We start from the raw sequence: 15469 nt of genomic DNA, 5'->3' as shown, positions 1-15469 counted from the left end.
ATTGGCTCCTTAAATGTTTGGTAGAATTTGCTGGTGAAGGTGTCTAGGAATGGAGTTTTATTTGTGAGAAGGCTTTGAATTACAGTTTTCTTAATAATTTCAGGACCATTTATATTTTCTATTTCTTCTACTGTCAGTTTTGGAAAGTTGTATTTTTGTGGGAATTTTTTCATTTTATCTATGTCTTAAAACTTATTGGCATTAAGTTATTGATAATAGCTGTCAATAGAAAGAGCTTAGAAGTACATTTTTGAAAGAAAAACATCATGAGTTCATGCTGATACATCCAATTCAAATGAAATATTATTACCTCGATTTTATATATATATATATATATATATTTTTTTTTTTTTTTTTTTTTTTTTGAGACAGAGTCTCACTCTCTTGTTGCCCGGGCTAGAGTGCCGTGGCATCAGCCTAGCTCACAGCAACTCAAGCTCCTGGGCTTAAGCCATCCTACTGCCTCAGCCTCCCGAGTAGCTGGGACTACAGGCATGCGCCACCATGCCCGGCTAATTTTTTCTCTATATATTTTTAGTTGGCCAGATAATTTCTTTCTATTTTTAGTAGAGATGGGATCTCGCTCTTGCTCAGGCTGGTCTCGAATTCCTGAGCTCAAATAATCCGCCCACCTCGGCCTCCCAGAGTGCTAGGATTACAGGCGTGAGCCACCGCGCCTGGCCTATATATTTTTTATTATGCTGAAAAATCTTGATTCTTAATGGCATGAACTCATGTATTTTATCTATAATATATGTGTTTAAATTCAAAATAACAATGCTAGTATTAAAAATTTTTTATGTAATTTTGTTTTAATGTTAACATTTTCATGGTTCCAAAGTCAAAACTATGAAACCAAAATATAGTCAGGGAAATCTAAATTTCATCCCTGACCCTTCCTCCCGTTTTCTTCCATTGGTGTTTCTTTTTGGGTAAGGAAAAACAAATATGTAAGCAAGTGTATACAGACATGTATATATATGTGTGTATCTGCGTGTGTATTCATATTCCTTTCCCAGGTTTCTTCATATTTCTTACACAAAATATTTTACCTGTACTCTTCTGCACTTGGCTTTTTTTACCTAACAGTACATCTTGAAGATTGCTCCTTAGTAGCAGATACAGATCTTTTTCATTCCCTTATATAACAACCTAGTACTTCGTTATATGAGTGTACCATACTTTATGATGGGCTCGCCCTGAGCAAATATGAGGGTAAAGTTAATTTGTTTTTTCATTCTTTTAGCTGATATAGCCCAGAGATACAGGATAAGCAAATACCCAACCCTCAAATTGTTTCGTAATGGGATGATGATGAAGAGAGAATACAGGGGTCAGCGATCAGTGAAAGCACTTGCAGATTACATCAGGCAACAAAAAAGTGACCCCATTCAAGAAATTCGGGACTTAGCAGAAATCAACACTCTTGATGTAAGTTGTAAGTTTTTCTAGATCAAATGAACATTGCCTGTTTTATTAATGTAAACAAATCCTAATGCAAACAAAAGAATCTGGACATGCCCCTATAGTTCATTGCAATGGATTTGACATATGCATACTTGGTAAGTTGAATTATCCTTGAATTCTCAAGGGAAATGCTAATGTTTTTCTGGCTAAAATATGTAGCATACAGTAAAGTTGTACTAACTTGAATTAATTGAAAGCAAAGGGAAGCCTGAATTATAAAGAAGTGGAAGTTAAAGTCAAGCATACACAACCACAAGTTTCCATATTTTTCTCAGTGGAGACCTTCAGGGTCTCTGCTCTAATCACTCCTGTACCCTACTCTTGGTATAAGTTTTAGTGTCCCCTAAAATAGCCCCCTCTTAATAATAAGCTTAGCCAACCCCTTTCTTTGTACACTGAGTAGTGTTTTACAAATAACAAACAATAAGAAAAGCAAAAATAATTGAGTTTGGGCTTTATCACAATCACTGATTGTCACTATCAGGTTTGAGATTTGATTTTACCGTACTTACAAGCTAATAAATTAGCCAATTACCATTTCCTGGATTCTGTCAGACTCCTGGGTCAGAGACAAAGGACCTTATTTCTCATATCACAGCAAGCAGTGTGAGTGTGTCTGCATTTGTTTCCTTGCCCTCGAGTCCTGTGGATGCAACACAGAGGGCCCAGATGGATGCCTGTACCTTCAGTGGGTTGTGTCACTGGAGAGGAGCCCTGGACTTGGGGAACTCACCACTTCAGAGCAAGCAGTAACCCTGCTCCTTGTCCTGTAGGGAGACATTACTTCATATCTCAGTGTTGCTTGCCGCAAGCACAGCCCTGAAAAATGGCCTGGGTAAGGATTGGTCAGGGTCTTGCATTTTTGGCATACTCAGTAACATGCACAGGAGTATGAGAGACCCGTGGAGAAGTCACTACCAATAGTCACAAGTTATGAGTTGATACACTGTTTTTAACACATTTTAAGATTAGTCACCTTAGAAAAAGATTATCACTGATCAAATAGTTATGTATTTATTGAAATTTTAAAATAAAATGCTAGATGGAAATGTTTATAATTACATTTACTGAAGTTAAGATTGTTTTCAACCCATTGTAATCTTTAATAGTTTTGGGCTAGGTGTTAAAAGCTAAATATGCATTTATAATTATACTTTATTTGGAGATAGTTGTACAACAGCTGGAGCTGTCATTTATCCCAGAATAAGGGGTAAATGAAATAACATGTTTATAGAGCTACATATGTTTGCAAAATAATTAGGTACTTTATTTTACAGCGCAGCAAAAGAAATATCATTGGATATTTTGAGCAAAGGGATTCAGACAACTATAGAGTTTTTGAACGAGTAGCAAATATTTTGCATGATGACTGTGCCTTCCTTTCTGCATTTGGGTAAGTATCTTAATTAAAAGTGTTAGTGGGTTGGCTTGGCTGCCATGTTAAATCCTATTGTATTTTGTCATTTTCTGAAGATGACCTCTCCAAAGATTATCTCAGTCCTCTTAAGGTCACCAACCAGTCTTTATACCTATCTCTGAATTCTTTTTAAGGGTTTAAAAGTCTTTTATTCTCCTTCCTATAGTATATTCTATTTCAGAAGGTGGGTAAGAGGTAAAGAGTGGACAAGTTAACAATTAGCTCATTCGTGCCTTTATTCAACTCATTTACTAATACTTATCCTGTGCCAGGCAAAATGCTAACCTGTGGGGTTACCAGATTGAAATGACACACTGTCTTCTTGTTAAGCAGCATGGACTTTGTTGTCTTCATTCTTCTCCATTTCTCCACCATCTTTTCTTGTATCTTCCATGTTTCAGAGGAACAATTCTCTTTCTAAGGCCAACCTCTTCACTGGTGTCCTTGTAACTATCCCTTCAAACTCCTCTGGGGCTTTAATCTATCAGTTGTCCTTGCTTTCTTGTGTTTTCAACCTGGCTCTTTTTATGAACTGCTTTACTTTTCTGAAAACATGCCTCTTTCTTTCCCAACCTCCTCCTCCTATATCTTGAGCTATAATTTCATCTTTCTTTTCACTCCCACATTTTTTCAATGATTAGTTTATACTTGGTTGCCTTGATTTTCTCAGACACTAACCAGTAAAAATCCTTAACTTCTTGGAAGCTTTCACCTACATCGCTCTAATGAAACTTGTCTCTGCACAGTCACAAAGTGACTACTTAATTACCAAATCCACTGCCCTTTTTTCAATCTTAATCTTCTTCAGTTCCTCTGAAGGATGTGACATGAAACTACTCTTTCCTTTTTTCTGTATCTATACTTACATTGAATCCCTCTGGTTTGCTGCTTACCTTTCTGAATTTGCTAACTGTATCTTCTTTTTTTTCTTTCTTTCTCAAAATGGAATCATTTTTATGGTTCTGTTTTGGACCCCCTCTTCTCATTGGAGGTTATGTCAACTGTGCTTTGACTTCCATGTCATATTCTTTCTCTTTTTTCGTTGGCTCATAACTGTTAGGCTCAATTGCAGTAGCTATCTTAAGTAAAGCCCAGATTCCTGACACAGTATATCTTCTCCATTTTGTGACTTTTGTTCTTTGTCCTTGTTTTAATGCTTTTGTAGATTTTGTTTGTGTGTATCTTTTATAGTAAGCGTTCTCAGTATACAGAGTAAATGAGGGAACTCCCCCTGCCTTCCATAGTTTTGACATTACTGTGCTCCAGCCGTACAGGTCATCTTGCTGTTCCTTAAATGCTGTAAGCACACTTCTGCAGCAGAGCCTTTGCTCTAAATGTTCTTTATCTGGAAGTGCTTCTCCCAGATGTCATCACATGAGAAAGTCCTTGCCTTATAATCTTGTATAAAGTAGCACTACCATCATGCTTTACCCACTTATTCACTAACTTTCCTTTTTTTTTTAGACAGAATCCCTCCCACCTCAGCCTCCCAGATTGCTAGGATTACAGGCATGAGCCACGGCGCCTGGCCCACTTACATTTCTTCATAGCACTTTTTTTTTTTAGCCACTCAGGATAAATATATCTACTTGTTAATCTGTCTTTCCTCACCAAAATGTAAGCTCCATGAGACTGAGAGTTTTGTCAGTTTTGTTCACTGCTGTATACTCAGTGCTAAGACCACCCCTGGTACAAAGGAAATGCACAGTACATAGTTATTAAATGAATCAGTTGATTAATGGACCATGTTCTTCCTTTCAGTTCTCACCATCATCAATATAGGTTAGGACTCCTTGCCTCTATCTCCTGGACTACTGTAGTTTGAAACTGAAAATAAATCAGTGTTCAATTAATCTAAAGGTAATTTAAAGAGAGATAAAGTTACCCATTTGACTTAGAATTTGTTGTAGAAGCTACTGACCAAGTATTTATTGAGTACCTGTTATATGCCAGATAAGATAGTAGACACAGGAAATAACAGTGAACAAATAAAACATAATTTATTTATGGAACTGTAGTTTAGAGATGTAGGTTATTTCAATTCATCTGTTTTTTTAAATTAAATTTTGGTTTTAAAAAGTAGAAAATTCATGATTCAGTCTGATTAATAAGGAAATAATACATATATTTTTTATTAGTCTATGTGACCAAATCAATGACCTTGATCCCCAGTTGCTGGAAAACAATCTGGGATCAAAAACAACTTGTTAATGCTAAAACTACCAGTCTAAATTTATGAAATACAAATCATAATACAGCTAACTAAAATTTCCCTTTAAAACATCTGCCTCATATTTAATTTTTCCTTTAAATGTATACTTTTATTGGTATTGCATAGTCTTATAAATAGGAAAGGTGATGGGCAAGTAAGTATGTATTTCAAGTCTTTAATTCATACATTGCAAAATAACAAGGTAATTCTGAGTCATTCAGGTATATTACTGGTACTGTTTTTCTTAAAAAGCATTATTACTATTTTTCCCTTCCTGTTAGGGATGTTTCAAAACCAGAAAGATATAGTGGAGACAACATAATCTACAAACCACCAGGGGTAAGTTGCTGTTTCTTAGTGTGTATAATCAGATATTTAAATATATGTATAGTATAGTCTATAGTTTTATATGTGTTAATGTTCATAGAATTATAGAATTTAGAATAGAAAGGAACCCTGAAGCATCATCTTGTGCTAATCTAAACCTTTCAAAGTGAAGATGGGGCCACAGAGGCCAAAGTCATACAGGCATTTAGTAGCAGAGCTGGGATCAAAGATCCCCTCACCCTCTGGCCTTTTCTACCTGTCTGTTTTGCTTTCAATCTGGGAGCCAAATCCAAATGATGCTTCAGTGGTACATGGTCATCACCCTGACCTGCATTGTACTAGACAAGCTCCCAGATCTTCTGGGGTATAAATTAAGGAGCAGCCATGTTGTTTTTAACTCGTGGGCTAAGTAAGAAGTTTTAAATGTGTCTAAGCATAGAAGTAGCTGCTTAGGCCCAAATGATGGTAGCCACAACTAACGGGCAAAATCATAGTGAGTTTTATCCCAAATCGACCTAAAGGTCTGCCTTTGCAATTTTTTCTACACACATAAACATAGAAATCTGTGGATAGTTTTTCAATTCATAGTTTTCATTTTAATGTCTGCAGTGTTTTGACACACTGAAATTTTTAACTTTTATGTAGTCAGATAAATTAATTCTTGCTTAGAAAAGCTTATTTCCTATTCTGAATTCAGATAGGTATTTGCCTATATTTTCTGCAAGTGCATTTCTTTAATAGTAGCTTACAGGGTGTCATCAGCTCTAGATTATCAGAATCCAGTATAGTGTCTTCCAATATAGTAGGTTGTTAAGAGCATGGGCTCTGGTTTCACTCTGTCTAGTTTTCAGTGTCAGTTGTGCCACCTTCTTCGGTGTGCTATGCTAGGAATGTTTCTTAGCTTCTCTGTGCTTCGGTTTCTTTGTTAGTAAAAAACAGGAGGTGATAATAACAGTACCTGCCTTATAGGGATGTGGGAGGACTAAATAAATCAACACATATACAATGCTTACAACAGTGCATAGACACAGTAAGTTTATTCAGTATTAGTTATTATTTTTATCATCATTTTAGGCACTTTATAAATATCGATTTTGAGTAAGTATGGAAACAGATCTGTAGGTAACTAATGATAGAAATAGTCATGCCTTACATCTATATAGCATCTTGTATTGTTCAAGGCTTTTTCACTCTCCAAATTTTCTTCTAACATTTTCAACTCTGAGGAATAGATAAGTTAATTCATTTGGAGAATTCTTCTTTTCACAATGGCACTGCTTGCCTTTGGTGAAGATATTGACCAACAGTTAATTGACCTAAATCCAAGGAAAAGCAGGAGGCTTGGATGTCACAAGTTGCGTTATCAGGTCCCTGGTAGTTACAGAATGATCAGCTTTTACCATCTATGGCCCTCTTTCTCAGAAGTTCTCTGTTTTATGTTTCTTTTGTATTTCCAATAGATTTTCTGGGTTCATAGATGGATTTAAGAATATACTTGAGCCAGCATACTTGAGATTTGTTTAATTTTTTTTTCTATTTTTGTGATAGTCTGCTCCAGATATGGTGTACTTGGGATCTATGACAAACTTTGATGTGACTTACAATTGGATTCAAGATAAATGCGTACCTCTTGTTCGAGAAATAACATTTGAAAATGGAGAGGTATGGGCTTTCTAATGTGTGTTGTTATTTTTAAAATTCAGATGTCTGAAAGAGCAAGCTTTCTCTACCTTTCTTACTATTTTAACACAGGGTTATCAGTTGTAACAATCATATATTGAACATAACCATATCCTAGCTATTTCCATAATACAGGCCAGTGATTCTTCACCTTTGCTGTCCCAGAACCCCTCTGTTACATTTCCACTAATGGTAGTAGTTCACTATAGCCTTGGAAATGAATTTGAAAATGCTTCTTAGGTGTTTCTGATGCCAACTTGTTGGTTGAAGATCCTTGTTTAAGTGGATATCCTTTAGGAGCAATGCTTTGCCCAGTTATAATTAATTATATACAGTGAATAATCCTTTGCCACTAAAAGGTTTTTTTCTGATTCTTATAGAACAGTTGTATTGTCTTTTTTATTGTAAGTAATGGAAGCAGTTATCAGTGGTCATGTAACTGACCTCAGTCTTCCCATGCACCTGAAATAAAGTCCACTGAAACTCTTAAAAATCCCACAAAAGCAAACCTCAAAAACCTAAGAGGCTGAAGGAACAAGTACAAAGAGTTATGTCTGTGAGGACTTCTCTCCTTTCTTTACTGTATGTGAAGCACACCTTTCATTTCAGCTCTTTCATTTTTAAAACCCGTAGTCTAAGAGTGCAAGTTTAAAAACATTTTTAAGCATAGTCTTAAAAAACTTTTTATATGCATATACACTTCAAAGAATTATAAATGCATAGATCAAATTTTAAATATATGGCTCAAAAAATTATCACAAAGGAAACACACCCCTATAATCACTACCTAGTCAGGGTGGTATGGATGGAATGTTTGTGTGCCCCCACATCTCTATGTTGAAATCCTAACCCCCAGTGCGGTGGGTATTAGGAGGTAGAAATTTTGGGAGATAGTTAGGTAATGAGGGTGGAGTCCTCATGAGTGGGATTAATGCCCTCATAAAAGAGATGTCAGAAAGCTCTCTAGCTCTCTTTCTGCCATGTGAGGGTACAGCGAGAAGTAGGCAGTCTGTAACCTGAAGACAGCTCTCAGAACCCGACCATGCCAGCACCCTGATTTGGACTTGCAGCCTCCAGAACTGTGAGAAATAAATTTCTGTTGTATAAAAGCTGCCTAGTCTATGGTACTTTGTTATAGCAGCCCAAACTGACTAAGACACGAGGTGTGCAATTTTTTTTCAGTAAAGGGCCAGATAGTAAATATTGCAGGCTTTGCAGTTCATACAATCTCCGTTGCAACAATACAACTTTGCAGTTGTAGTACAAAAGGAGCCTTAGACAATATGTAAACAAATGAGTGTGGCTGTGTTCCAATAAAGCTTTATTTCTGGACACATAATTTTCACATGTCATGAAATAGTATTATTAAACATTTTTTCCCAATCATTAAAAAATGTAAAGACCGTTCTTAGCTTGTGGACCATACAAAATCAAGCAGCAAGTCAAGTCAGATTTGACCACTGGCTATAATTTCCTGTCCTTGAGCTGGGTCAAGAGATGGAAGATTTTCAGAACCTCTTGTCTCCTTTCCAGTCATTACCCCATTTACCATCTTCATAACGACCATACTGATTTTGAATAGGACTATCTGAAGTTTTGCCTGTTTTTGAACCTGAAATGAAATCAGGGTCTTTTGTATCTGGCTTCTTTCACTCAATTTTATGTTTGTGGAACTCGTTCATATTGCATGAAGTTATAGTTCATTCATTTTCACATGAATATAATTCTTTTATATGAATATGCCACAATTTATCCATTCTACTTTTCATGGACTTTTATATTACTTCCAGTTTTTGACTATTGCAAATAATGCTGCAGTGAGCATTCTTTCTTATATATGTCTTTTGGTGAATATATGCACACATTTCTATTGGGTAAACATAGCTATGAGTAGCATTGCTGAGTCATAGGGCATACATATGCTCAATTTTAGTACATGATACCAAACAGCTTTCCAAGGTGGTTGTAGCAATTTACATTCCTACCAGTAGTGTATCAAAGCTCACGTTGCTCCATATCCTTACCCACATTTGATATTATAAGCCATTTTAATTTTTATCTATTTTGGTGTACGTATAGTAGAATCTCATTGTGGTTTTAATTTATATTTCACTAATGACCAGTGGGATTGAGCACTAACAGTTGCCTCTTCTGGAAATGCAGATGGTCCTAGGAGAAAACCTAATAGCTTCAAATACCATACTTAATGTTCTGGGTTTCCATCTATTACAGTCTTGGCCTATTTTTTTTTTTTTTTTTTTTAACTCTTAGAGGCCTTCAAAGAGATATTCTTTTATATTTCTCCTGCTTTTCTAATTTTCTCAGTAGTAAGAATGGTTCAAATTACAGTATCCCCAATTGGAAAATCTGAAATCTAAAATGCTCCAAAATCCAAAACTTCTTGAGTGCCGACATGACACTCTGGGAACATTTCAGATTTTGGACTTGTGGATTGGGAATGCTGAACCAGTAAGAACAATGCAAATATTCCAAAATGTGGGGGGGAAAAAAAAAAACCCAAATCCAAAATACTTCTGGTCCAAAGCATTTCGGATAAGGGATATTCAATCTGTATTTCCATGTGACAGCTTGGCATTTTGAGGCCATTTTGTTGTTTCTTTCAGAGGTTATGAAGGTGCTTACCAAAGTAGATATTTTCCTGAATTCCAAGTAATTCTGGTTTTTTAAGATGCATCTTGTTTTTTATGTGGTTTTGTGAGGCTGTTTACCTCTGTCCAAGCAGACAAAATCAGCCTGAATAAACATGTTCACATGGGTATCTTTAAATCCTGTGTCGTTACCCCTCGTGACACACTGTATGTTCAGGTACAGGACTTGGCCAAAAGTTTGGATCAAGTAGTGGCTTTCAAATCATCTTTTACTGTAAGGCACAGTAGAAAATTTTTGCTAGTATATACATAATACACATTTTTCATGGTATAATACCCTTCTGTGTGCAGTGGACTCAATTTCCTATTCTTTTTTCTTTTTAATGCTGGATATAGGTTGGGCCTATTACATGTAATCTAGTCTCATCTCCATCTCCCTATCAGGGATCTCCATTCCCTGTCATTAATATTACTATATAGTGAACTCTTAGGTCGTTAAATTTCACAGAATTAAAAATACTTCTCCTGCAATTTGAGTGTTTGGCCACAAGATGTTGATGTAGTGTCGTAGCTCTATAGTTCAAGAAACCTGGAAGAGATTGAGATCTTAAGCTCCCTGTGCTTTTCTATGCACATTCATATTTATGGCTTTTATAAAAAAAAATCAAACTTAGAATTTATTAATACAAAAGTACAAATAATTGCAAAACAATATTTGAGGTCATTTAAATCAAACTTTTAAAAAAGTAAACATTTTAAAAAATATTTGTCCTCAGAGGCCCAGAAAAATTTAATAATTTGTTATGATTATTCACCTGCTTTGGCAGTTCTTGGTTTCAGAAACAGGATTTAAAGGTATAGACCTGGAAAATCTTAAACAATTAAACAGGGCTACTCCCCCATCCTTCCCCATGGTAGTTGGCATGCTAAATAATTCTTGAGATTTATTATATGTTGTAACCAACCACTCATAAATTATTTAAACTATGGGGAAAGATTTGTTTCCTCTCAGTCTGGTTGTCTTGATATCCTTCTTCTGAATCTTTTAATATTTTCTTGGCAAAGAATATGCTGGTGTGGACATAGGAACTTGGGACCCCAAGCAGCACAAATTACCACCTACCATGTTAATGTTTGACTTTAGCAAACTAATTGACATATATATTTTCAAACTACTAACCTGTTTATTATTGCTCTCCTAATAGTTGAATGCTTCTCTCTATAGGAATTGACAGAAGAAGGACTGCCTTTTCTCATACTCTTCCACATGAAAGAAGATACAGAAAGTTTAGAAATATTTCAGAACGAAGTAGCCCGGCAATTAATAAGTGAAAAAGGTAGACAGATTAAGGTGTTTATTTTCATCCTTTCTTCTCTTTTTTCTTGCCTCTCCTGTTACATTCATATCCACATAAACGTATTTGGGTTAAAAACATTTACATTTAAGCATGGGGATGAAGGATAGAGAGATTAGTAGAGAGATAATATGAAATAGTGTTTTCTTGTTTTTTGTTTTCTATAGCATGACTTTTTGAGAGAAAAAGCAAATGGCATGAAAATTAGGGTTATAGGTACATTAGTTTTGGGTGCTTTTTTTCAGCACCTTGATGCTTTCCTGAACCCCTTTCCAATAGACATTCCCAAAGATATAGCTGAGAGAGTTTACAAAGTCCAATTAACATTTATTCCTAAATGAAAGAAAGTTGAGTAGTTGTCTATAGATTTCTTTAAAGCATATAAAGGAATCTGAGGTGCCACCAGCTTCCTCTTTAGTTAGGGAAGAAAGTCAAACAAAATAAACTAAAGGCATTGTATAAAGCTGTCCATTTTAGTCACTTATACTATTTTGAGGGTTGAAATAGATTAAAAAAATCAACCAGTAGAATGAGCTGGAGTGAAGATGGTCCCATGAGAATGGCTCAGTTATCAGTTTCAAGTACTTGCTGCCCAGAACCTGGTAATCTGCAAAGCAGATGATTGCCTATTTAAGGAAAATTAAAAATTCACTACAGCATTCGAATTTGGGTTGAGTTCATATAATTTCTAAGGAAATTATACTCTCTGCCCTAAGAACTAAAAAGCCTACTTCTTTTTAGGTTTTAGTTTTTCTGATCTATATTACTCTTAAGAATGTTGGGGTGTTTTTTTTTTTTTAGTATGTTACATTTTGTGAGCTTATAATTTTATGAGCATATAATAAAAAAATTCTAATCTACCTCTCATAACTCTATGTCTTTTAAAGGTACAATAAACTTTTTACATGCTGATTGTGACAAATTTAGACATCCTCTTCTGCACATACAGAAAACTCCAGCAGATTGCCCTGTTATAGCTATTGACAGCTTTAGGCATATGTATGTATTTGGAGACTTCAAGGCTGTATTGTAAGTATTCATTATTTTTTAAAAATTACTGATATGTGCCTCAAAAATGAACTTAAAATAAGTGTTTAAATTGTTGGAACAGTAATACTTTGTTAATTGGATGGAAGAAGTTGGGGTGACTGCTATTTTTTTTCACTATACAGTATAGTATAACTGACTGTGAGAATCATGATAAATCCCTGTAGAAATAGTGATACTAATGATAGGTGATTAGTGATTAATGCTTGGGAATTAATCTGTCAAAGAAAATTTGTGTCTTATTAGAAATTAGCTCTATATTGAGTTTGGTTTTTGCCAGCACATCAAGGAAAATAGATAATACTCCTAGGTCAAGTTAAAGGAAATTGACAATATTGCTGTTCATTTATGACTACACCTAGCAAGAACATTAATAATATGTATGAACCAGAATTTTGCTATTACTAGGCATTTCTAATGGCATATGGCTATGAGCCTTTCCAAGAATAGGTAAGCCTTCTGACTCTTTTCTCAGATATTTGTAGTGTTAATAAACATATAAACCTTGTAACTACTACGGATAATTGAATTTTTATCAGCTTTCTGAGATGTTCAATACAATGGTTAAAAAATGGAGATGTTTCTTACTATGTGAGAAATATAAGCAATACAAATATTAATTCAAATTAGACTTTTTTCCTTTTAAAATTCATTCAAATGACCTTTTTATCTTAAAAGATTAAATTGCATATTTAGAGGATGATTTGAAGCCCTATTGCAGAGTGAATTACCTCTCCCAATTCTAAATATTTCAATAAAGATGTGGTTGTTTAAAAGAAGATTCTCAGTCCTAAAACTACATAGGAGGCTAGATTAGAGTCCTGCCTTTGGGAAAGTCACTTAATTTCTAGTTTTTGTTTCTTCATATATAAAAAATGCTACTACCTACCTAATGGGATTATTATGAAAATTAATGAGAAATGATGGTTGTGTTATAAACCATAAAGTAGTAACAAATCTTAGGTGTTCTTACTTTACCTGTGCTCAAAAGGATATCATTTAACCTATTAATTCATTAAATATTTAGCTAGAATTACTATATGACAGTCATTGTGCTAGGAACTAAGGGTTTAAAGTTTACTAAGATTAGATGCCTGCCCTCAAAGAACTCATAACCAAATAGAGAAAAGAAACAAGTGGGTTAACAGACAATTATTTTTTATGATGGGATAACTGCTCTGAGAAAGATCAACAGAGGGGTACCTGATCCAGGATTTCTGGAGATATTGATGCCTAAGGTAGGTCTTAAAGTTTTGTAGAAGTTTACCATGGAGGTGAGAAGACAGGGCTCAGAGAAAGGTGAAATTGGCAGCAACAAGTTCAAGGGCTGTTTACGGAATATGAGTGGAAAGGGGCATGCTGAGGGAGGAGGTCAAGAGAGCTAGCTCATGAAAGCCCTTACATGCTGTGTTAATGAATTTTGACTTTATCCTGAGAACCAGGAAGAGCCAATGAAGGGTTTTAATCAGGGCAATACATAGGTTGTTTTTTAAAGATTACTCTGTCTGCAATTTGAAGAATAGATTAGAGGGGGTCAAAATAGAATCTAGGAGACTTCAGTAATCCAGGCTAGTGTTGATTATAGAGGTTAATCTCAGTGGACATCAGCAAGATGGCAGAGCTCTTCCCCACACAGAAACATCAGTTCAAACATCTATTCATGCACAGTAATACCTTCACAGGAGCTAAGGTAATAGAAAGAGATTACAGCACCTGGGTGTAGAAATGAAAGATTCATTGAAAAGGCTAGGAAGGACAGTTTTATATTACTTGCACCACCCCACAACAAGATGCCATTATGTATGTTCTAGAATGCTTACATTTAAACAATGATAATACCAGGTGTTCATAAGGATGTAGAACAACTGGAACTCTGATTCATTGCTGGTGGGATTACAACATGATATAGCCACTCTAGAAAAGTTTGTCAGTTTCTTTAAAAGTTAAACACTGGCATATGACCTGGTATTTGTGCTAGAAAAATAAAGTTCACACAAAAACCTGTGCACAGATGTTTGTAGTAGCATTGTTCATAATCACCAAAATCTGAAAAGAACCCAAATGTCCTTGAATGGCTGAATGGATAAACTAATTGTATATCCACTCAGTGAGATACTATTCAGCAATAAATAAAGGAATGGATTTTTTATATGTGCAAACAGGATGAATCTCAATTGCAGTATGCTAAGTGAAAAAAGCCATTCCGATGACTACATCTTGTATGATTGCATGTATATGACCCTATAGGAAGATCAGTGGTTTCCAGGGTTATAGGGAGGGGGAGGTCTGACTTGAAAAGGATCTTGAAATTATCCTGTATCCAATTTGTGGAGGTGGTAATCAGATACTATGTATATGTTAAAATTCTTAGAACTTAAGCCTAAACAAGTGAATTCTACTGTATATAAATTTTAAGAAGTAATAAAATACTTCTTACCTTGTATGCATTTATCAAAGCTTGTCCATACAGTTGACTTTTGTGCATTTCACTGTGTCTAAATTTTTCGTCACCTAAAATTAAAGAATTGTAAACAAACAAAAAAAAGTGTTTAAGAGTATCGGAGAGAAAAGCTTAGGTGTTCTGATTTACAAAAATTTTTACCCTAAAGTGTGAAATATATCATTTTATTTATGATGGTAATGGTCCATTTATTTTCCTGCTTTGCAGATTACCATATCTGTTTTCTTGACAATTTATTGTTGATTCAGTGATTGTTACTTCTTAATAATGATGGATAGTTTCTGGCCACAAGCTAGATAAGAGCTCTTTTGTTATCTGTTTTTCTACCACATCAATTCACATTCATCCTCTCTCTTATCTTTGCCTTTTGCTCACAATTCTTTGTCTCATCTGTTGACAAGGGGAAAAAAATCAAGTTAGGGAAAAATATGCTTTGAGTGTTCTCTATGAATTTGTCATGTTTAAGATTTAGTCATTCATAAATTATTTATTGAATAGCAGAAGCAATTCATACTGTATTAGCTGTGATAACCTTTGGACCTTATAAAACAAACTAGTAGAGGCTTTATCCTAAACACAGACCATTTGCAATTCTATAGATTGAATGGATATATTTTAGCACTTTGTTGTGGGTGACAGTAGATGATGTCAGATTAAATTTAAATTGATCTTCTCTCAATGTTTATCTCTGGTGCTTGTGCAATTACTTCAGCACCAGAGAACCTTTCAGAGGCATTCTGTCAATACAGCTACCTGACAGTCATTTGTATTTGTAAACTGTGCATTTGGCACCTGCTGGTCTCTGTTGCATTGGAGTTAGTGGGGAGCCAAAATGGGTGTACAATGAAGTTATTGGTTGGTACATCTCAGTGGGAGTTATTGAAGGGAAGAAAC

General features: G+C 35.1%; 1 protein-coding gene across 1 annotated transcript in view; it reads left to right on the top strand.

Annotated features, from left to right (window-relative positions):
* The window catches only part of ERP44 (endoplasmic reticulum protein 44), a 65046-nt gene that overhangs the window by 44685 nt on the left and 4892 nt on the right, over positions 1–15469 (top strand). The window contains exons 5-10 of the mRNA XM_069474480.1: positions 1247–1431; positions 2745–2860; positions 5378–5435; positions 6972–7085; positions 10938–11049; positions 11955–12096. Of these exons, the coding sequence (XP_069330581.1) occupies positions 1247–1431; positions 2745–2860; positions 5378–5435; positions 6972–7085; positions 10938–11049; positions 11955–12096 (727 nt within the window). The remainder of the gene's footprint in view (positions 1–1246; positions 1432–2744; positions 2861–5377; positions 5436–6971; positions 7086–10937; positions 11050–11954; positions 12097–15469) is intronic.

The sequence above is a fragment of the Eulemur rufifrons genome, chromosome 7 (assembly GCF_041146395.1).
Source record: "Eulemur rufifrons isolate Redbay chromosome 7, OSU_ERuf_1, whole genome shotgun sequence".
Classification (NCBI taxonomy): domain Eukaryota; kingdom Metazoa; phylum Chordata; class Mammalia; order Primates; family Lemuridae; genus Eulemur; species Eulemur rufifrons.
This window is presented reverse-complemented; position numbering and strand designations above follow the sequence as displayed.